General features: G+C 38.6%; 2 protein-coding genes across 2 annotated transcripts; both read right to left on the reverse strand.

Annotated features, from left to right (window-relative positions):
• Nucleotides 1-1,382: 1,382 nt before the first annotated feature.
• On the reverse strand, nucleotides 1,383-10,033 carry KLHL41 (kelch like family member 41). Its single transcript, XM_009905486.2, has 6 exons — nucleotides 8,473-10,033; nucleotides 6,094-6,251; nucleotides 5,895-6,002; nucleotides 4,900-5,085; nucleotides 3,195-3,341; nucleotides 1,383-2,388 (listed from the first exon to the last, which is right to left on the reverse strand). Exons 1-6 carry the CDS (start codon nucleotides 9,580-9,582, stop codon nucleotides 2,277-2,279), a joined length of 1,821 nt encoding a protein of 606 aa, XP_009903788.2. The 5' UTR covers nucleotides 9,583-10,033; the 3' UTR covers nucleotides 1,383-2,276.
• A 609-nt stretch (nucleotides 10,034-10,642) lies between these two features.
• Nucleotides 10,643-22,510, reverse strand: BBS5 (Bardet-Biedl syndrome 5). The gene is made up of 12 exons (XM_009905484.2): nucleotides 22,433-22,510; nucleotides 20,785-20,867; nucleotides 19,885-19,950; nucleotides 18,413-18,462; nucleotides 17,587-17,714; nucleotides 16,951-17,086; nucleotides 15,896-15,991; nucleotides 15,324-15,386; nucleotides 14,360-14,494; nucleotides 14,164-14,247; nucleotides 12,429-12,452; nucleotides 10,643-12,313 (listed from the first exon to the last, which is right to left on the reverse strand). The coding sequence occupies exons 1-12, from the start codon at nucleotides 22,492-22,494 to the stop codon at nucleotides 12,212-12,214; spliced, it is 1,029 nt and encodes a 342-aa protein (XP_009903786.1). The 5' UTR covers nucleotides 22,495-22,510; the 3' UTR covers nucleotides 10,643-12,211.
• Between the last annotated feature and the right edge of the window lie 1,754 nt (nucleotides 22,511-24,264).

The raw sequence follows: 24,264 nt of genomic DNA on the forward strand, positions 1-24,264 counted from the left end.
GCAGGAAGTGGAATAGCCATAAGAATGTTCACTGCAGAGCAGTAACTGTAGAGTGGCCATGGTTTTGCAAATCAGCCCATTTTCAGGGGCAGCCATGTAACTATAGCTGCCATTACCTCCGGACAAATGTTAGCTGTGCTCATCTCTCACACACACACACACACATACAATATGTATATTTTCTTGCCTTTTTAGTAGAAGCAATAGAAATTCTTCTTTTAAACTTGGCAGAGGTAAGCAGCTGCATTTCTGAACTGACCATTATGCACCTGGTTATCTTCTTTTTTTTTTTTTAACTACTCATTACAGAAGAAGGTATTTTTACTGACTGACTACAGATCAGGTCACTAATGAAAAACCACAAAAAAATTCAACAGAACTGATCTAAGCTACAAGACTCTTTCCTCCTCAGGCAGTCCTCACATTGTAGGATGACTGAAAAATCTAATAGATGTTTGTCTGCTTATGGTACCAAATGGACAAAGATGTGAGGACACAGATGAGTGCTTTGAGGAAGTGTCATTGAAGACAGGCTATATGCACATTGTATTTTGTATGAAAGGGGAAGACAATAAACATAGGTTACAATTTCAGAAGATGGGTTACAAGTCAGAGAGCTCTTGCCTGTACAGATGGCCTTCAAGTAGCACCTTTGGAGTGTAAGATGGCAGTGGGTGTAGATGAAGTGATCAGTCATGAGTGGTCACATGCTTGAGCAGAACTCTGCTTTTCAGGTATCTGGCAGTCACTGTGCCTAGCAAGGTATATTCAAATTATGTATGGATAAAATCATGAGTATTCTCAATGGGAAGAGGATTAAAAGTTGCTCTGAGTGGATTCAGAAAGGGCATTTGAGAAAACCAAAATATGAGTACTTCGGTAAAATGTGCTGCTTTTGATTCTTTGCAGTCATTCTTTCTAAATTAAATCAGCAAGTGTCAGAGCATATGGAGCCAATGAAAAGATGGTAAAGACAGCTGAAGGTTTGTCTATTTTCCCCTTTAGTACCCAAGATGGTCTACAGATTAACCACCAGTCTACAGTAACACTGCAATGGCTGTGGCTTTGCCATTTGTTTACCTGTCTCCAGCGAAAGCAAGGCAAAGGGTCATTCGATGGTTGTAATTGCTATTTGGTCAGGAGTGGTGAGCTTCTTTTCCAGTTTTCCTGCTGTATTAATTGTAATTAGATTAAGGTTTAGGACATCCTTTTACCACGCCTTTTCTACTTAATGGGGAAATCCTTTGGAGAGATACTCTAACAATGCAGTACTTTAAGAAAAGTGAGTGCTCTGTTTTGAGCAGAGGTTCTACCAAGAACTCTGTGTCCTGTTAATATGATAGCAATCACATCACAAGCTGATCACTGAGAGACACCATCAAATGATACTTCTATGGTTTTAAAAACAAAAGTTTAATTGTTAAAATTTTCAACATCAAAATGCATCAGCTTTTTTTCCTAGATGGAGATGTCTTCTCTGCTGTAGGTATTTGCTGGTGATCCGTTCTTCTGAGACTTTTTAATGAGTGTTTGTTAATGGCCTCAGATCTCTGAGAAAAACTTCCATAAAATACTTGCTTTGGAAATAAATATAAAAGCATAAAAAAGTGGAAAATCCTTGTTACCAGAAGCCTAAACATAGCAGGTGAAACGGTGAGGCTGTTAATCTTGTGAACTTTTCTCTCTTTCTTCATGTCTGGCTTACACAGCTTTGGCCGAGCCTAGCATTTCTTGGGCCACATAGTATTATGCTGCTGTCATTTTTAATATGCACCTCAATTTTAGACTAAATTACTTTTAGAAGGCTCTAATGAAAATCTTGTCAAGATATGATTGGGGAATGCAAGATTTACATACATTGCTGAAGAGGGAAATCAGGCTGTACAAACAGCCAGTTAGAGTAAAGTTAGCTACTTACTAGTTGTATTTAACTGAACAATAAATTCATGGGCATTATTTGGAGGATAAGGCATCAATATCCTGGATTGTCTGAGTGTAAGGAAGTCTAACTACTTTTACAGGCAGTATCACAGACTCAAAATTGGAGTACTCTCTGAAATCTTCATTTATTCCAAACAGCATTACTTAGGATTCTTTAGGATTTTAAATGCTGGCAAAAATTCAGTTGTTGGTTAGCTAGTAAATATCTTAAGACTTGGACAGACTGGTTAACAATAGAACTAGTATGCTGCTATAATGTGGGGACACTTTCATGCAACAAAACCAGAAGAGCCTATTGAAACTCCCTCACCATATGACATTTTCCAGCATTTTGTTTACAGTTTTGATAATTTGAAGAGGTTTAAGCGTGTAGCCAGGCAGGAGGCTCCAGTAGCATAGCGGATCTCTTTCAAGATGCCAGTCCATTCCTTCTTTTCGTCATCATACCTGCATTTAACAGAATAGGTCAGAACATAGCTTTTTGGAATTTCAGTTTGGTGCTTCATCACACATACATGAAAAGGAGGGTAGTCTACACGTTGCAAAGGCTTGGAGCAACCATGCGTGCTAGAGCATGCCACAGAAGGCTGCTTTTGTCCTCTAGAACAGAATGGAAATATATTCTTGTGCATGGGAGTTGGCCTTTTCCTGGTCCCTAAAGCTTGTTGCTGGCCTGTGCCATACTTTAATTACTCCTGTAAAAAAGCTTCCTCCTTGACTTAAGTTCCCTTATGGATTCTTACAGGTGGTTTTTCTGGGAATACTTCCTACCCTTCCACCAGTTAAAACTCTTGAATTTACCTTAGCAACTGAAGAGTCAAGGCAGAGATGTGATGTTTCATCACTATTACCTTGGTTTAGATTTTTAAAAATCTAGAAGGTAAGGATATTTTATTCTCTTGGAACAATTACTCATATGACTATTGCCACATGCATATGTATATGCTTGTACACAGGCTTTTCTGCAGAAGCAAGTCATGAAACTGAATGTTTTTATAATAGCCTCTGGCTAAACCTGCCAAGAGAAATGGCAACTTACTCTTTTAAAGAGTAAATTAATCTGAAGATCATGATCCTCAGATAAAATCATTTATTACTGACAAACATTTGTATCTGTCAATAAGCGCTTTACAACCTGTGCTATGGTTCATTTCCAGAGTTAAACAGAAAACTAATTTTAGCATCCGGTGTCTACAAACCTCAATTTTAGGTAGGGCTTTCCACTAGGAAAGCATGATTAAAATAAAACTTACTTCCATATGTCAGTTACTTCATTGGGTGCAAATTCTTTGGATTCAAGCTGAATCATTGCAAAGCCTCCAATAGCATACAAAGCTCCACTTAAGGTGACTAAACTGATGGAACTTCTCTCTTGGGGAAATTCAGGCATAATCTCCCACCTAAAGATGAAAAGAGAATTCTAAATTAGACACATGAGAAATACTCTACAGTGAATGCACTAAAATACACCTCTGGGTGACCTAAATTCAGTACCAAGGACAGCTGGGTGAATGGTTTAGTAAAAGGAAAAAAATATCAGCAGTGAGTTTCAGTCTCTGTTCCCACAGGGACTTCCTGCAAGTCTTAAGTGATGGAATTACACTGTGATGACATCTCTGCCCAGATGTCTGTTTCTTACAGGTTGCCTCATCCCATCATCAATAATATGCTTCATGCAGATGTACTGTTCTTAAGCTACTCTCAGTTTTTCCATAGTTTCCAAAATGCATATTCATTTCCAGTGGTATTGACTTAATCATTTGAATTTTGCAAAAGTAACCAGAGCTCATTACTGTACTTTCACATTTTCTGCCAATTCACACCCTATGAACATCTAAAGCATACAGACATCTTCTTCCTGGATAATGTCAACACCCAAGCTAGCAGGCTAAATTGTCTCTTGCTTGTGTGGCTTGGCTGTAATAAAACACAGTAGACCAGAACAAGAACCTATAGGTTTTCCAGACCACAAGCTGCATGTGTTTCTGATCAATGGAAGAGAAGAATGTGCCAAACAAGGGGAGAAAATGACATTTCTTTTGCTGTCTACCAAATGTGTGAAGCCCAGAGTTCCCTCATAGAACTGCTTCTTGTGCAATTCACATTTTATATGGTTAAATTTTATAAGCAACTCTCTTCAGGGGAGCATGCATTTAAGTGAAAGCTTGTGTTGTGAGGTTGATGGCTGCAATGCCACTTACCAGCGAAGACAGCACAGCCAAATGTGTTCATATATAATGCAAGTGCTTAATAATAAAGGTGCATCCAGAACCATGTACAAGTTTGAGCTATCATAATGAAGCTATAATGATACTAGTTTAAATCACAGTTTGTAAATGAGATTACAAGAAGAAAAAGTAATGAAAGTAACCAAAAAAATGACACTGATAAAGAGGGTATAAGCTCTTGGAAAATTTGAGCGATTCTGGCTGTGAAGAACATTGGAAAGTATCTGGTCTTGTAAGTACTTTTTCTTCATAGTATTTCAGAGCATGCACTTAAAGACCCTCATGAAGCTTTCATGTTGAATCAGCAGATTTATCTGTGTCACTAACCAGTAGTAAACAGAATTTGCTGTGATAAGGTAAGTGAACATTAAGACATCACAAGGCCACATACCCGAAGGACATTCAGCTAGTCCTGTTCAGACACCTGATTGCTGTTGCTGGGGTTTCATATCTAGTGCCAGTGCTGTTTCAGCAAGATTGTGTAGCCCTTGCTCACCTCTCCCACCTCTGCTGCTTTGCCAGCACATCTGTTTATGTAGCTGTGTGGTCAGTGAAGAAAATGCATGTGAGGACAGGAAAAATGGCTGGAGGTAACAGGCTCTTTAAAAGCTGCTGCTGCTGCTAAAGAGAGAGTACAGGCACATGGAACACCTTTGTGGTTCACATCTTGGGGCTCCTAAAGCCTGGATGATAAACCCTTGCTTAAAAATATCTTGAATATTGCACTTACTTATTGGTGGTCAGATCAAAAGCTTCAACAGATGCAGTAAGGCCTTCTTCAGTGACACCACCTGCAATGACAATCTTGCCCTTATGAATAGCTGTTCCAAACATTGAGCGAGCCACTTTCATTGGAGCCAGGTCTCTCCAGTCTCCTTTCTTGGGATTGTATACAAATACTCTATTAGTACATTTCCTGTAGAGGAAAAACAAAACCTTTGATCATTTCTAATAAACTTCTGGCTTGAACCAAGTGAGACCTAGTTGAGATGGATGGTGTGGGCTTATGTGTAACAGCTATTTCCTCCCTCTGAGGTCCATTCTTGGATCTAATCTGGGAATCTGCATCCCTACAAAGCACTGGTCACATCCATAGAACTAAATGAAATATTAAATGCTGCTTACACAGGGCACTGTACTTCACAAAAGAAAGACAACATCCATCCCCAGCACATGCTGTTCAGATGGGGGTATGGACAAATGTGTGAGAGAGGTTAAAAAATCAAGATTATGCTGCTGTTCTGATGATCTTGTATCTTACATGTCCCCTCGACAGACACAGAAAAATTACTACCACTTGGTCAGTGAGTCAAAACTTTGGTTTGCTAATGTTATACCTTTTAAGATATAACAGGCATCACACATCAGAAAATTTGAAAAACTGACACAGTAATGCCATGGCACCTAAATATTTCTACCTGGGAGGAAACAGTACTTTCAGCAAGGGTCCTCATAGCTAAATAGTACTGTGTCTGCAGTGCAAGTAAAATTTGCCTTGGAAATAACTACAGTCATTACAAAAATTAGTTAGGATTACAATTTATATGGAATTTCACTATATGAAAAAGATATACCTTAATGTGTTCCCATCTGCCAAATTGTTGGCAACCTAAATTCAGAACTGTTAAAAAGGAAACCCTGGTTTCTGAGGGTGAGGACATACACTCTATAAAGGACCAACCAAGTAATGTTGTAAATTGTCATGAAAAGGATTCAGAAACTCACTTATCATCAGTTTTTCCACCAAGACAATATATCAGTCCATTGTTTGAAATAGTAGCATGGCCATATACTTTGAGGGGTAGCTTTTTGATCTCACTCCATTTCATTGCTCTGGAACGAGAATATCATCACCGTTAGCTCTTTCAATTAACAATGGGCTATTTACATGTTCTCAGTAGGCATAATTAAATTTCAAACATACTCAGGATCATAGCACAGTACTGAATCTAGAGACTCCTCAGTGCGAAGGTCCTTGCCTGCAATTACATAGATCTTGTTGTCTGATTCTCCCAGCCCAAAGAGACACCTGGCTGATGGCAGTGGAGGAAGGGCAACCCACTCCCCAGCGATGTTATCCAGCTGAAAGAGCATCAGAACAATAAGTGTTAGGAAAGGCAAATGGTAAAAATCCAGACAACATCATTGTAGAAAATTAATTGCACTCGCTGTCTCTCAACAGCTTATCTGCTTGCATGAACAACCAATCCTCAGTGCAACTAATGAACAATACCTTCATCACCCATCCTTCATGGTACTGAGACATAGCAGAGTCAATGCCACACAGCTCTCTTTGCATCTGCTCACCCTCACTCATCCCCAGAGTTCCTTTTATTCATTATTAAGCTCTTCTTCCTTGTTTAAAGTTCCCCTACTCTCTGGGTTCCCTAAGACATGTTGGAAAGTGCAAGTTGTTCTTCCTGCCTAAAGACTTCACTCCTAAGTGAAAAAGGCAGGCAATGCAAATCCATTGGCAATAATATTGATGTCATTCCTACTGAAGTACTCCCACAGCTGTCTCATTTCATAGCCAGTATGCTGAAAACACCTACAGAGAAGCAGCAGCAGGAGAAGGAAAAAGAACCAACCAAACCAAGTATTTTTGTGGAACTGTGGTGCTTAGTTTTTTATTTTTATTGAGAACTTGCAATTAGAACAGAATAGAATCGAATCTGAATGCTAGCATTAAAAAAAAAAGAGTACCTTCTCCTACTGCATACAGATTGGGCTCACGATGTGACAGGAAGTTTTATTGCAGTAGTGAAATCCAGTTCATGGACATGGATTGCCCCAGTAGATAGAACTGGGTGGCATAATGAGGAGATGTACCCATTGCAGATCACAGCATGAAGACAGCAATCTTGAAGACAGCATACTGACTGATGATAGGGCATAAACTAGTCATACATTTCTGAGCCAGTTGTAGCCTTGTTTTCTAGGTTACTAGCTACTAAATAAAATGGTAATACTTACTTTACTAGTGGAGATAAGGGAAAAGCAGTTTTGCACCACGTTACCATTTTAAAGCAACAGCCACATAGGTAATGTGGGCAAGTATTTTAGTAGGAGCAGATTAGAGATAAGCAAGAGAGCAGGACTTCAAGAAAAGGATGTAGACACACCAAGTAAAATTCTAAGAATTTCATCAATTTTTAATCTCAGTTTTGAGGTTTAGTTTTCCAGGGACCCCTTTCTAGCAGCCTGAGAGACTGATCAGTTTTGGATTATATGCATTACAACATCAACACAGTATTTCTGTAGCAAGTTTTGCACCTCAGTAATTAGTTTCACATAAGGAAATGAAACAGTGCTAATCCTGCTCTAGCATACTAAGACTTCCCTCCTACAGATATAACCAATGCCTCAAACCAACTCTTTCTTTGCATATCAAATCACAGTGAGGCATACTGCTGTAAACACTATTTGCATATTTTAATGTCTGAAGGCTTTAAATTCAATCACTGTTTATGGCTCTGCTTTATTTCATATTGAAACAGGACCTGCTTTCACTCTTTTAAGCCAATGTGCCTAAAGACAGGACAGGGCCAGCATCACACTGCGTAATTCACCATGAGTTAGTTCAAATACCCCCAAAGCATGCAGCCTGGTAGTGAAAAACAGAGTAGAACTTTGTGAAGGTGTAAGCATGCCAAAGTGTATTTTTATAGATTTTTCTGAAATATGCTGTAGAAGTTACAGCCTGTATTAATTTGCCTTGTGTTTACACAGATTAACAACAATACAAGATTACGCTCTTGGATGAAACCTAGTATTTAGTGTACTAATATTGGCACATTTACCTCTAAATTATGTCTTTTAGAACGTCCTTAGGTTTTCAAAGGACTTCTAGAATTTTAGTGAGAAAAGTAGCATTTAAAATATGCACATTACTGCTGTTATAAAAATATTTCAGATGCAAAAAAAGACAAAAAAAAAAGACAGACATCTCAGTAGCTCTAAAGCAGCTAAACATTCAACCTTCATGGAAATTAACAGAAATACATAGCAGGTATTTTACAAAAATACCAGGCTTAAACTTCTATTCTATTCTATTAGGCATCTGTACCATGAAAAAACTGGGCCTTAGACCATGAAAACTAGGTCCTAGTTATAACACACTAATCCTTTTCAACTTGAAAGAGAAGATGCAAGCCCCTTAGTTTCATTTATCTCTCTGAGACAGGAATAGCTCTCTTTAGATGCTTTCCTCCCTCAATAGTGTAGAGAGACTAGACAACACACTTGCATACTCAGAATACTTTTCAGTAACTCTTACAAGTACCAGCATTTTAAAAACTTATACCTGGAAGAAGTATGACTGGAAAGGCTGATCCTTGTTCTCCTCTTCCACATACAGTCCTCCAACAACGTAGACCTGATTATGTTTGGTGACTATACTGGAATGATTTCTGGGAATCTGTTCTGCCAGAGCTGCTAGGTAGCATTCGTTTTCAAGAGGATCATAAGCTACTGCAGCAGTGTCATTAACCAGAAGAATTAGGTCTTTGACAAACATGCCATGCCTGGGAAGGTCATTCAGGTAGCCAGGCAGTAAATCTTCATCTCCTACATCGCCATTCACTTCCCCTTTGGTTGACTTTTCTGTACTCTTGCTAGAGTCGGGCAGTTTTCCAGCAAAAGCATCTTTAATAATCTTTATTTTTTTCTGAAGATCTGAGTTGCTTTTAATTATATCATCCTTCTCTACATGTTCTTTGAAATATTTTTCTGGCATAAGACGAAAACGTATGCAGTCAAAAATTTCCCCCAGGCTCTTAACTCTGTTCTCTTTGTCTATTCGGACCCATCTCATCACTGCTTCAAATACCAGTTCTTCCTTCTCTATGTTTAAGCTGTCAGGTGAAATAACTGAGATAAGTTCATGTGGGGCAAGCTGCATGAAATCCTCTTCTTTGCAGATCTGCACAAAATGATCTGAAACAAAATCACGGGCAGAAAATGCAAGTCTTGGGCAGTCGAGCATAACACCTAATCGAAGGATGGCCAGACAGTTACCAACAGCAAGCCTCTTCTGAAGATAGGAGACACACACTGTGAATACAGAAGGGATCTGAAAGCGACTGGCCAAAGCAAAAATATCTTGCACGTTAGAATCATTAAGATCAATACTTGCTGAATAGAGGTACTTGACAATCATATCCAGGATGTTGGGGTCAACGTTATCTAGAACCACCTCCTTCTTTTTCTCTTCATTTTGCTCAGATAAGAAATACTCACGAAAATAAGGGCTACACGCCGACAGAATCAACCTGTGGCAAGGCAGGCTTCTGTCACCAGCTTTTAGAGAGCAATCTATAAATTTCTTCTCTTCAAGAAGTTCCTTGAGGCCATCCTGAAGAAGGGTGGATTGGTACAGCCTGAGCTCTTCAGTGAGTTCCCTTTGGGAATCCATTTCGCAAATAGTTGAGAAAGGGGAGGGAGCAGAAAGCTATAGCTGCTGTCTGCCCCAAGGTCTGCCTGTAAAAAAGGCAGACCAATGTGCTTTGCCCTGCCTGAAGCCTCTGCAACTTAATCTCGCTAGCTAAATATAGGTACATACTCTTACAGTTGGAATTTAGGATGGATGGTTTGGAAAAAAAAGAGTGGCTCTCACAGCTGTCAAAGACTGAAAGAAGCAACTGTTGCTTTTAGTCACTATGGTCAGGTTTTCCCATCATTCTCCACATTGAATCAATGACATCACGTGCAATGTAAGAAATTATTTGATATGAGTAAGGACAGCAGAATCTGACCCTCAATGAGACAGCTATGAGCAAGATTGCAAATACTCATGTCACCAAATATTCTGAAATAAATATAGCTGTCAGCTGCAACTACTGTTAGCTTTTTTCAGAGTTGCTCAGTACATCTCATTGCTGCAGTCATAAAGATTTTTTTAAAACTTCAGAACTTTGCATTAATTCTCTATACTTTAAGATGACTTTTTCACACACCCACCTCATCTGCAGTTTCTTCACAAAGTATCTTCTTAATATCTATTTGGCTCCATTTATTTGTAAACAAACCTCTACTGTTTAGACATAAAACATTTATTACTTAGGTTAAGTTCTGCTTTCAAAAATTACTTAGAATGAAGTCTCCAACACCCCCTTTATCAACCCCATTCTTAGTTTCAGATTATCTGTAGACATTACCAGTCCTTTTGATTGATAGAAATGGTGTTAACTGCTGTGATACTAAGTCAAAAACAGTACCTAGGGAAGGTAGAACAGAGAATGAAAAACATGTCACCTGCCAGATCAACATTATTTAATGAATGTGTAAATTAATTAGAATAAAAGAGAGAGGATTTAAACTAAAAAAGCCCCGAATCAGACAAGTAGTTTGAAAAGTGAATGCTAGTTTAGAAAAACTATGCATGTTGGAAGGTTTCACACTTTGAACTGGGAACATTCAGATTTTCATTAAAAGCAGTCATACAGCTCCAAAACAAACTAAAACTACTATTTAATGTGTCTTGGAGGACTGTATTTTGCCCATGTAGAGAATACTTTTTTACCCAATATGGTAAAATGTTCTTCAGGTGTAATGGGAACAAGATCAAAACACAATTATTTGAATACAAGATCTACAAGGCATAGCATTGTCAAAGGTCATTGGAATCTTGACTGATTTTCAATATAAGTATTATTTAATTAAAATATATACACAGACATCATGATTACATTCACTCCACAGTTACTTTATTATGACAGTCAGCTGCTAAGGTAACAGCTGAGAGCAGAGCTCATTTGACTTTTTCCACTTACAGAAAATAGTGCAGACATCTTATCTCACCAGAAAACGTAACAGCTGCATCTGCTTTGAAACAATGAATGACTCATTTCTCTCTAACACATCAGATCTTAAAGGTCTAATGACTCAGACACAGAAACTATTAATGTGCTATTTATGTGCATCATATCTCAGATAAGTGCTCTAGCCACATAACAAACAAACAACCCCCCCAAAAATCCCAAAACAAAAAATCCCAACGCAACAACTTCATGAAGCTATCTGGATTATAATTAAGTACCTGGAATGATATGTGCTGAACATTTAACAAAATTATGAGACATAGAAATTAATATTTGGAACAGTACTGCTTTTTTGTTATGGCTACCAGCAACAGAGCACTGCTGCGATGACACAGCAAATATGTTTAGATACAAGAGTGTTCTGCAGATAATGACATTTCTGCATTGCACAACACTGAACAAGTTATGGAAGGGTTGTCTCCATATACATAGGAAGGGAAGGCTTCTTTTTCTGACATACTTCCAGGTGGTGGCTGGTTCTAGAAGCCAATCACAGCAGTGTGTAAACACATGGGTCATCAAAAGGGAGGGTGGAGAGGGTCTGCCTGCCCTAAAACAGTCATTGGAACACCACGGTAGACTGCATTGTTGCATTGCTAGAGGAGGGACTTCCTGCTTTGACAACCTGCTAGAAAAAGCAGGATGAGATGGGTGGTCTTGCCAATCACATTCCTGAAAACACCTGAGGGTACAAGTGTGTCAACACCCTCAGTCAGTCAGTCTCAGTAGAAAACATGGTGTGTGAGATCTTACATCATGGCAGCTGAAATAAAATGGCAACTGCCATGCATGTAAGGGGGAGGGTGTTCCAGGTCCATATACCCTATCAGAGAGGAGGCACTTCTCCAGTCCTTACAACATGTGACCAGAGGAAGAGTGGGATTTATGAGGCTTCTAGAACACAGTTCTTTTAAGTTCTTTGAGTGGCTCCAGGAGGTGGGGCTTCCAGCAGCAGCTGGGGCCATGCCTCTTCTAGTATTAGATACTGGTTGTCCTCCCACAGAAGCATTGTAACAAATACAAAGCCTTTACACATACAAGGATTTTGTATAATCTTTATGATATATCCTGAGGGCATATAATCTAGTATTTACCTGCTCTTCATCTTTGTCATCATCTCTCTTTGCTACTCTGGTATTTCTAAATCATCTTCTACAGATCTCACAAGCCTAGTAAGGACTGAGAGTCCTCCCTTGCTTAGGAGGAAACACAAGCCAATCTAAATCAGGTCATTACTTCCCAGAGTCCCTGGAGTGTGAATCCATCCTTTAGCTTTTCTATTGCAAGTCCCAGTTCTTCTGAAAAAACAGGCTCCCGATCATGTTGCTTTTGGAATGCACAAGATAGGAGAGAAAATCAAATAAAGCAGAAGGTATGTTTAAATTTTATTCTCCCATTTTAACAACAGGAATTTGATAGTATGAAAAATACATATTCTTACCTTGTTTTCATCAGCAAAGTAAGCCTGTAAAACAAAGGGGGAAAAAAATCACCAAAACACCCAAAAAAAGTCTGAAAACTGATCTGCTGCTTGGGGTCAAAATTCTGTATGGTAGATTTTCTTCAACAAACCTGTCTGTATGGATCCATTTGGTTTATTTTGTAAAGAAAATCCCAGGGTTTTGTCTATGCTGGAATAGTTTACAAAACAGTTCTAGCAGGAGTTGATGATTGTGCTGCTTTTCATTAAATACTAATCTTTGAATTTTCCATCATAATAAAGATTTTTTTAATGGTGTAATTTTCATATTACATTTGCTACACTGACAAATACTTCATAGGGAAGAAATGTTAATATGAAGACAAACTGACAGCACTATAGCATTTTTGGCCTCACATGCAGCAGCATTTAGTATTCAAATTCCAAAACTACCTTAAAACTCAGTTAACATCATACTCAGTCTAAGAAATTAACAGGGAAGAACCAAACAACTCCACTCTCAGGCAGAGATCTGGCGAAGAGATACAATCTTTCCTGTTCTATGGGTGTGTAAATTAAAACTTAAACTCTTCAGCAAATCAGATCTCTGAAAATATTCACAGCTCTTGAAGTCTCCCAAGAAGCAACTTCTAGATCTTAATATTTATCAAAAAGAGCTTGATCTTGCTTTAGTTGTCCCTACAGATTGGCTAGGGGCAGCAGAGAAAAGCATACTCCTGCTCAGCAGTCTCCCAAGCTACACAAGACTCAACAGAGCAGCATCACAGTCATAAGTGTCATGGAATATTGGTGTGAAGCCAGTTCTTGGGTTTTGGATGATTCGTCTCCTAGAGCAATCACTTCCTAATCATTTACAGCTTCTGATTTTTGTTTTAGAATATGCAAAGCACAGTTCTTTAATCTAGGTGACAAAGGCACCAATAGAGCAAACAGAACCTCCCTTTAAGGAAAAGGTAGGTCTTAACTATGCTGAAGACCAAATAAAAATGTGCAAAAATGAAAGGAAAAAAAGGCCAAAAGTGAGGGAAAAGGAGGGAAAGAAAGAGATAAGAGTTTATTTGCATCAGTAAATGATACCAAAAGAAAAGAGGGTGGAAATAAGATCGGTGCTAGCATTGCTAATTTAACAAATTTCAGAGATGAATTAAGAAAGCATGTCAATGGTCACTGTGTCAAGGCCAGTATTTTAAAACACGTGCAGTCTGCCTGTCCAGTCAAACACGCAGTCAGGTGTTACTGGGTTGCACAGTAAATACAGAAATTCCTAGAAAGAAAGTCATCAAATAACCTAAAGCATTTATTAGTACAAAATTATTGCAGCCTTTAAAAAATCTTTCAAGTTTGAATCTTAGATGACTGTGGTGCATACAGCCATTGCCATCTACTAACCTGCTCCAGGAGAAGGAAAAGTTTCAATACAATACATTTTATGTTATACTGCTAGTTTCAAGATATTCCTGATCTTAATGTGTAGAGAAACTACATACAACTATTACTTTAAATACCTACTATCTACCTATTTATTTTGGATAATAGTTTGTTCCTAAGTTAAAAATCCACACAGTGAATAAATTCCTGCAGGAATCAAGATTTTGAATTAAAGATGTGTAGGTGTGTTTTAAATATAGAAAGTTCAGTTGTAGCTTATGTTTAACAGAGGATTATAGATCAATGTTGTTTACAACTGAATTAACCAAAACAGAATTATTTTTCAGTTTTCAGGGGAGCAGCTTACCACAAAAGCATCTGTATGTTCATCAGATTCTATTTCCACATCATCTTGAACCTGCTCCACAGTAAGGTCTTCAAGAGGTTGAGGCTGCAAATTAAAACGCTGAAGTAAGTAGAGCCATATCTAACATAGTTAATATATTTTTATTAATCTTACTACCACAATAGGGCATCTAATTTAAAGTAAATTAGTGGAGTACCTTTTCTTCCATTTCATAATCCACTCCAAATATAGGGTTGGCTGAATAAACTCTGTGAATTGAATTAATTTCTTTCACTGACTCCTGTAGCTTCTCCACAGGGTCTATTTTAAAACCAAGAACGTATCCCCCACTCTACATAACAGAGAAAAAGGAAGACATACAATTAATTTTTTGATTATTAAGTAACTCGTTCCACTTGATAGGTATTTGCACTTTAAAGACAGCAAATTTCAGTTTCCTGACAAAACATTATGTATATTTTGATATTATCTTATTTTTCTGCTGAAGTCATGGGTGAAATAAAAACAATGACAATGTTTCTCTATGAGGTAAATTAGCTTTTAACTATTAGTCCATTATCTAAATGGGGAACAAACTTACACAGAAAATCAAAAGCAAACAATGATGGGAGAAATTCAGAAGGGATAATAATGATTTATTTCTAGCTACTTAGCAAATGAGTCTGCTAGATCTTGATGCTGTTATTCAAGAAATGTTCAGATACAGTAAACTAAGTGAACTGAGCATAAAAAAACCCAAACCCACCATTAAAAACATTTGTTATTGAGGTCAAATTGAAGAAAAATAATCTTGTCTCTTACAGCAAAACAGATACACAAGTGAGTAAGATAAAAAATAACAGTCTTAATGAAGTACAGAAGTAATTAGAACTCAAAGATAATCTGTCAGAATATGCAATTTTCACAGTTATTTTACTTTATGTCAACTATTCACGCTGTTCTACTGTTGCTTTCCTGGAGAGAAACCATAACTCACAACAGCCACAACCTTACCATACAAACATTTTAAGCAGTGCAAAGAGGACTTTTTTAAAGCTATGTTCAAAAGGCCACATAGAAGGAACACTCTGAAGTGTAAACAGTCCTGTCACATTTCAGAATTGGAGAATTATTCTGTATAAAAATCTAACCAATGAAAAAAGGCTATGAAAGCTTCTTACCTGCTGAGAACTCTCTATCACAAGTGCCAAGCCAAACTTTGAGTCTCTTATTTTAATCGAACGCTAATGGTAAAGAGGTAAAAACTGTTTGTTAACAATTTTAAAATTACTTGATAAGAATCTGCTTTATCTTTTTTTTTCTAATTTATCTTTATTTACACTGTCATAATTACAATTATTGGTTCTGGAAGATTGGCTACTAGCATTCCCTCCCATTTACCATTGCAAATCTGAATCCTTGAACCTCATGGGAAAGTTTTTGTTGAAGTAGTAACAGTGTTAACAGTTAATTTCTAAACATTAAGTTCTCAGATCATTAATCCCAGTGTATGTAGGTGGAGTGAGGCATCATAATTAATAGTTTGAAAATTGAAAATACATGCCATTTTCAACATCTGTAGCTGCCCATCAAAGCCCCCAAATAATATGGACAGAAAAAAAAATCTACCCCATGGCTGACACTGACAATTCCCTCTTGACTGTGGGACATGAAATATTAATTTGGGGAGTTTTAACTGAAGATTTGATCATAGGCCATTTAATTTTGAAAACAGTTGTTTTGAGATACTTACAATTTGTATATATGGTATGCTGACATTAAAGCTGTCGTTCATATTTGCATGCCAAACTATTCGCACATTAGTGATAAAAAATGTTCCCAAATTTCCCTATGAAAGAAGATGTATGTTAGAGCGCCTTTGAAGCACAGAGCCTCTTTCTGAACACAATGATTACTGCTGTCCATTTAAATACAAGCAAGGTACAGCTTCACATTTAATTCAATAAAAGCCTGACTCTCCTATCGAAAACAGTCAAAATGCTTCTGTTGATTGCAAGGAAGCAAGAACCAATCTTTAAAGGATACGGCACACTAGTGGTGAAAATAGCTGGGAGTACCCATTACTGCAGCATAGCTGGATCAAAATCACAGCACAGCAGACCTCATGGGAGTACATGAAGCATTTGAGAGTGTTCTTAACTGTACAGATCTGGAATTGGCCTATAGTGTAAGTATAATGGCATGTGGGTTAAACTTAGGCAATTGTGGAGATGTGTGCCAAGTGAATGCAGAGTGAAGAACCCTTTAGCTTGTCAGAGGGATCCTATTTCCATTTTGAACTAAAAATGGACAGGCAGAAATAACAGCTCCCATTTTGTTTCAAGGCTCTTGGGAATACTTGCAACTAATGCCCTGGAAAATAATAGAAATGTTTTCGATTTTCCCCGTGTTTTAAGACATAGATTCCAATATTTTCAATTTCCAGTAATCAACAGACAATATTGTCTTACAGTGATGTCAAAATTGCATGTAAACATATACATATTCAGCAGAGCACTTTGGAAACAACAGGATTGTCTTCCAGGATGATACAGAACTTTAGACACTTAAATATATGTTTTTAACAGTTCCTTGCGTATTAGCCAGGTCATGTAGGCTTGAGGTTGCCAAAAACATGCCTGTGTTGTGTTGAGTAGTGAATACATGGGATCAGCTTCTCTGCATGCATCAGCTGATGAATTGAGGTAATTTCTCTGAGGTCCTAAAACTCTAGTAGTACGATTACTAGACGAAAGCCAAAACATTTTAACTTTGCTATAGTCAACTTAGTCTCATTTGTTGCTATACCTGGTCACTTGATAAATTCCAAACTCCATTGATTTTATCATATATTTGTTCTTGTGGTAATAATCTCAGCTGCTTGTTTTGAATCAATGCACTTCTCAGCTTCAGATCACGATACATTTTAGAAGTTTCATAAGCTCTGCAAAAAATGAAAAATACTTCATGAAGATATCTTTAAACTTAACAGCTGGGTTTTTTTGACATCTGCTTTGATCTTCTGTGTTGTTAATTTGTAACGCTATTCTTTATTTTCCTTAAGAGAGTAATCTTCTGGCCTCTACTGCAAAGCATGTTTTCTGAGTCCCATATTACACATGGTATAGACATCAAGAATCCTTTATTTTTCAGTGCTGGTTAAATCAGAAACATTCAACATCTATGTCTGTTAGCATTTTATCAATGATGATCAATGACTGGTATTAATACACATTGATTTTCATTATGCACAGTTGTCTATGAATTTGTGATCATTCTCTCTCTTCTTTCCAGATATTGTGTTCTCCTCTTTTGGGGAAATTTTCTGAGTGTTAAATATGGACAGTTATATATGCAGTCCAGCAGCAGCAGTAGCAGCAGTAATCCCACAGACCCGATTCACTGAACTATGTAAATTAACAAGAGCTATTTTTCAGTTGCTACCTGTGTACAGCAATAACTGAAGTGAAGAGTCTGGGACTCCCAGGGACAACATTGGTAAATATGAACTCAAATCGTGTATTGTTACATTTAGTCAATATGTACAGAGCTTCTGTCTGCCCTCGTAATTTCTGCAAGGAAAAAAAACCAGAAATTTAACATTTTGATAATATAGTAGCTTGACTGTACAGGCAACAAATAATCTTTATATGTTTTCCAATTCCTTGCTTTAAATGGTGTATCTGAAGGTGTCATTCTGATTTTACCACTCACCTCCTGCTGTTCTGAACAGCACTTACTTTTATTTTTTTTTAAATGAGAAACTAGCAGTTTCATCATCAGTAAAACTAGTAAAGCCTGCTTGCTACACATTTGCCCTGTCATGACTGAAACAGTATTTTTGGCATTGTTACCATGTGGCTGTCCAGCTAACCTACATAGTCTCCCTGACAGTTCTTTACTTCAAGCCAAACAAATGGCTTCACAGTTGTATGGAGTCCAGGCTATGTATAAGAGAACTTTCTTGCACAAAACTAGTGCTTGTCTAGACCTTTGCTAAATTTAGAGTCAATGAGCCAACACATGCTTGTCTTATCTGGAGGGCAGAAGAATCACAAAACTGCAATTACATGAGTTTTACTGCCTTAGTAAACTCACTAAAAACAAACTCCTACAGAACTGTAAAACTCTCAACTTTTAAAACTTAACTTCCATTACTACTCTGTTACTGTTCTGCAAGTAAACTTTCAGATTATTGTTGATATAGTGCAATAACTACAAAGAATGAATTACAGCTTCTTTTAATACTTTAAGTAGTTTTGAAACTTACCGAGTTGGCAGTTCTTGTAGTTATATTTATGATACAGTTGTAACCAACAGCTAAATGTAAGGGGAGAAAAAAGAAAGAATAGTTTGGATAACAAGAAAAAATAATAGTAAAAATTACAAGTATAATACTGAATTTTGTAGCACAGCTTTTGGTGCTGTTTGTGAGAATTACATATGGTGGTCAACTGTCTGGGCCCTCATCGCAAAATCAAAAATTAAGCAAGAAAGGTACTGTGAGAGGTTGTCTGGTCCAATGTTCTTCTCAAAGCAAGACCAACTCCATTTGGCTGCTCAGGGTACTGTCCAGTCGACTTTGGAACTGCTCTGGGAGCCTGTTCTGCTGTCTGACTGCCTCCACTGCAAACTCTTTTCTCCTAATATCCAATCAGAATTTCCCTTGTTTCAGTGCTTGACTGTTGCCTCAAGAAGATCTGTCTCACCATTTTACCCCTACTGATAAAACTTTCTACATCAATGTAATGCTTTGTAGAAGAAGAACAAAGGACGTGACATAGAAAAATCTCAGCAAAATGGAAAGTATAAGTGGAGAAGTAAACAAAAAGAAAACAGTTATAAATTTCACTTTGCCTCCTCTACAGTGCTCTGATACAAAATAAAACCTGAAACGCTCCCAGCTGTTCTTTGGGGGTTAAAAAAAAAAAAAAGGCAAGAAAATTATGCTGGCTAAATCTGAATGACAACTGACAATCCTGCTGCTGATAGCAGATAGTAGCAGGGACAGGTTCTAATATAAATTCAAAAAATCTTTAAAACAGAACTAAGCTCAGTTATGGCAGCAATTATGTAGATAAGCATATTCAGTTTTTACAGAAGTAACACCTAAGGAAATACCAAGAAAAGAGTATTTCCTACGTTGCATATGAGAAATTTTCTAAAACTAGAAGAAAAACTAATAGCCAAAAATGGTATCCAGTAATATTTTTTTGGCCTATACATTCACTTAATTTAGGAAACAATGCATTGTCTTGAAAACTAAAGAGTATTTTAAACTCTAAAAGCTGTAAGGGTTAGACTTCCTTGAGCTCTGAACTGCTTCATGTTTCTTTGTGATCTCCTCTAAAAAGGGGAATAAAAGAAAAAAAAACTGTAGCACAATGCAGAATGTGAATAAACAGGTGGCAACAAGAGGAACAAGTAGAGCAAAGTGTGAAGAAACACAAACTTCTGATTCTTTCTACAAAAATTAAGTAATCCCATATAGGACAAATGAAAAACAAGTCTGAAGTACTTCTTCAACTTATGTGCTGAGAAATTAACATTTAACAGTAATATTTTGCTAAGGATTATTATAACAGTTCCTGTATTACAAGTAGAGTCATCACTAAAAGTTTATTTGAGAGCAAAAGGACTATACTTTACTATTCTGTACTATAATCAGTACTATTGTTACAGAATAGCATGACACCACAAAGGAAAACAAGATTTGCATCTGTTTAAGGAGATGATACTTACACAGATTGACTCTGGGCAAGGACAATGAGCGCCAAATAATCCGCAAATTTGTCACAAGCAGTCTACCTGGAAATCAAGAGTGTAGATATTTTAAATTTGAACAACTTCCATTAAATGAAGCATTCCATTCTCTGGTACACATTTATCTCTAGTTTGGAAATACAAGTATATTTCTTTTCCTTGGTATGACAAAAAGAAGCACAGGACACCCTAGCAGAAAAAAATCATTAAACACCTTTTTTTTTGAAAGCTTGGAGAGAAAATCCAGAAAAGAACAAAAAAATTAACCTCTAATATATATCAGCATTCCTCAAAACTAAGCTAAGAACAGTTACTGATTTCACATCCATCCGCCTCTGGTAAAAATGTGGAGACACAATCAGTGCAGAACTGCTCTGAGGAGGAGAAGGAGAAGGCAGCGTTAACTGTTGCAGCTGTCTTCATGAATAACTTCACCCCTCTATGTCACATGCAAATTTCTTTGATTCTGAACCCTGTACAGCAGCACATCCAGCCCCAGGAAGGGTCATCTCAGCACACTGGCAGCTTCATGGCCTTGCACACTACAGATATATATATTCCTTACTGATTCAGTTTAAACCAGGATAGGAATAGCTAAACAGGATTGCAGCAAAAGAACACCACAAGTTTATAAATGAATTACTCTTACAAGACTTTCAATTCTAAACAAATTCTGAGACAAGATTATCACCTTGCTGTAAATTTGAACAAGAGATCCTACTTGAAAATACTCCATGGGCAGACATAACTGTGAAACAGCCAGGATCTATTTTCTGCAACAGACCACTGACAACAAGTTCAATGGAAACCAGAGAGGGTGTTCATGAACCCACACAGGTTAAGTATTAGAAAGTTTAGTTTCATTGAGTATGCAGTTACCTCTGTCACCATTGTTTCCTTTGGTATCTTCAACAGACTCTAAGCAGTCTATAAGGACCTCTCCAGATCTCATTTTCATTTGTCTAAAAAAAAAATAAAAATAAAAAAGCAGAAAAAAATTACCTAAAGAAAAATAGATTTATCCTCCAAAAGGCCATTTCTATTTCTCCACTTTCCTTTTTTTTTTTGCTTAGTGCACAACACAATGAAAAATCCACATATGCACACAAATTAATGTTATATACTAGCAATTGCCATCACTACACCTGCCATATGAAAAATATTAATACTTCTAAAATTAAATCATAACATTAAAAAAAAAGTAACAAGTGTGACTAAGCAAACTATACCCCAAAATAGAGAGAAAGTGTGTGAAAATTAGAGGCAAAAGCAAAAACAGTTGCATTTGCATCATTTTTAGTTGATAGTTTGTTGCCTCTTGCTGTACTTTTATGTCACAAGGAGTGGAGCTAGGCTTGGGAAAGAATAGGTGCCAGCAAAGGAAATATCAGTTTGTACATCAATAGATGAAATGTTCTGCTAAATTTTCCACAAAGGGTGTCATTTTGCTGTTTGGGGGTTTTGTATTTCAGTTGATTTAGGTCATCTAATCACTTAAATAATGAGATGTAGTATTATAGGTGCTGTATTTTAATTATAGTGTTTGAAGATGCCAAAACAGGCATGTATAATCAGGAGAGGAATTGACAGATTCACAGATTGCACTGGGTTGGAAGGGACTGAAGATCAGGAGTGATTCACTAGGTGTGGACTCAGCAATGCATCTGCAGAACAGCATATAAGATGTTAGGCAGGAGGGTGCAAGAAGAGTAACAATCGCATTGAAGAAAATCTGTGACTAGGTTCCGTCTACATGACAATTCCACAAGAAAATACGACGTAACTGCTTAAGCATCCAAGGTACCATTTTGTGTTTCTAAAATTACCGCAGGAGGCAAATCTGAGGGACAAGGGATGTTCTCAGCAGTCAGCTGAGCAGGAGGGAAATTAAGCCTGACCGCACACTTTCAGCGCCCTACCACCTTCCCTCAATGACCACCAAACAGCTGCCTAATTTGTGTCTGCAGGGACTTGACAACCCTCTGGTCCTTCGGCAGCCGCATAGCCACTGCCCATTTCCGTCAGCTCAGGCTGCCAACACCACGGCTGCGACACCGGGTCCTTGTTGCCAGTAACTGGTGACATTATCTCAGGCAAATACCTCAACTTTGTTTTTACTTCTCAGCGCCAGGCGGGAAAAACAAAAACACAAACAAACCACCCCACAGTCCTCCAGCGAGCGACTTTTTGTTGGTGGTGGTTTGGGTTTGTTGTTGCTGTTATTTTGGGGAGATTAGGTTTTGTTGGTTTGTGTTGAATAGATTGGAAAACCGTGACTAGACTCCAGCCACCGAAACGCCCCCGACCAGCCCCCTCCTGAGTCTCAAGGACCACATAACCCTTTCCGGCCTGCCAAGAAAACACTCTCCCCGCGACCAGCGCCGCAACACTGGGAAGGCTCCCAGCATGCACCGCACACTATTGGCGGCCGCGCTCAGCCTACTGAGAGACAGCATTCAGCCTGCTGACAGAGGCCGCACGGCTCCGAGCGCCACGATGTAAGGGGAGGCATTGAATTGACACTCACTGCGGGGAGATGTCAAAGCGGACATCTCTGTCCTCCCACAGCACGTCCAGCACCGCGCTCATGGCTCCTCCCGGCGAGTCCCCGTGGCGAGGCCGTGGCAACGGGGGCGGTGTCTCGCGATCCCGCCATCGACTGGGCGTGGCTGCGGCTCTGCGCGCGGGGCCGCCCGCTCTCCCGCCTGTCCTAGCGCGCCCCGACTCGGCTGAAGGGCGGTAGCGAGGGGTGCCGGGCGGGTCCGTGTGTGTGGCAGTTTGTACCTTGTGGCCGCTCCAGAAGCGTGGACGTAGAGCCAAAGGCCTGGCCTTTGGGAATGGCTTGTGAAGGAGAACGAAGTGCTCCGAGTTGTTGGAACGTGTAGTAGTTGCAAGCTTTTCCTCGTCTTGGTGCAGTGGGTTACAAGATAACACCTGTATTGCCTTGGACGATCGTTAAGATAAACCCGTGTACAGTCGGTAAACCCAAAACCTGTGAAACCTTCGCCTACTGGGTAAAGCAGTGTTAAGTCCTGTGCTTTGGTGTGGCTTTTGGTTTTGGGGTTTGTTGCTTGGTTGGGTGGGGTTTTTATTTGTTGGTGTTGGGGTGGTTTTTGTTGTTGTTGACAGGATGTATCATAATAAATTTGGAATAACTTGAAATAGTTGCAGTATCCATGCTCAAAGAAAAAGACACACCGAGTACGAATCATAGGAAAAAACTTCTTTGGCAGTTCTTTTCCTGTAGCTGGTCCTGGAATTGGAACCTGTTGCTACCCACCAGGAAGCTGATGTGGACTCAATTAAGTAGGAAACACTGCCGGTGCTGTCCTTACTGCCTCTCCCTCCATACCACTGTAGCAGGTGTTTCACTTGAAGACAAACTCCACTTTTTGTTGATATGTTGAACTTAACATTTGTTCATGAGGTAAAAAAACCCACAAACCCAACCAAAAATGGTCATAGAGTGCCTGAGACATTCTGCCCTGTTGAGGGCAACAAGAATGATCAGAGGGCTGGAGCACCTTCCCTATGAGGACAGACTGAGAAAGTTTGGGCTATTCAGTCTGGAGAAGAGAAGGCTCTGAGAAGACCTAATTGTGGCCTTCCAGTATCTTAAGAGGGCCTACAAGAAAGCTTGTGAGGGGCTTTTTAGGGTGTCAGGCAGTGATAGGACTAGGGAGAATGGAAAAAAAATAGAAATGGGTAGATTCAGATTGGATGTCAGGGAGAAGTTCTTCACCATGAGGGTGGTGATACCCTGGAACAGGTTGCCCGGGGAGGTGGTGGAAGCCCCATCCCTGGAGGTTTTGAAGGCCAGGCTGGATGTGGCTCTGGGCAACCTAATCTAGTGTGAGGTGTCCCTGCCCATGGCAGTGGGGTTGGAACTAGATGATCCTTGAGGTCCATTCCAACCCTAACAGTTCTATGATTAAGGACCACTTCAGACATGAACAAACCTAATTTCATGATGTCAGCTATTGGTATATAAATCTGCAGATGTGCTCTGCTTTTATCTTGTATCTTGCTAGCTATGGAAACTGAAGAAAGTTCACAGAGAAAAGCACTAAATATAACTATGATGTGGTTGGGAATGGTGAGTAGCTGAGCTACCTTCCAGTGACCCAGAAAGCACACAGGCCACAAGTTGATGCATTTGCTGTATTTGTCTCTACTCAGTAGTATTCTATGTGCAGTTTGGAAATTGGTATTTTATTCTTGAAATACTAAAATAGGATTTGTGGGAACACTTTTGCTTAAAAAAAAAAAAGTGAAGTCTTCATTGCAGAAGCCATATCTAACATCAGATTTCTGAAACAGAGAAACTAAAAATTAGTTAAATTAAAAGTTTAATGGTTG

This window comes from Dryobates pubescens, chromosome 2, assembly GCF_014839835.1.
Source record: "Dryobates pubescens isolate bDryPub1 chromosome 2, bDryPub1.pri, whole genome shotgun sequence".
Taxonomy (NCBI): Eukaryota; Metazoa; Chordata; class Aves; order Piciformes; family Picidae; genus Dryobates; species Dryobates pubescens.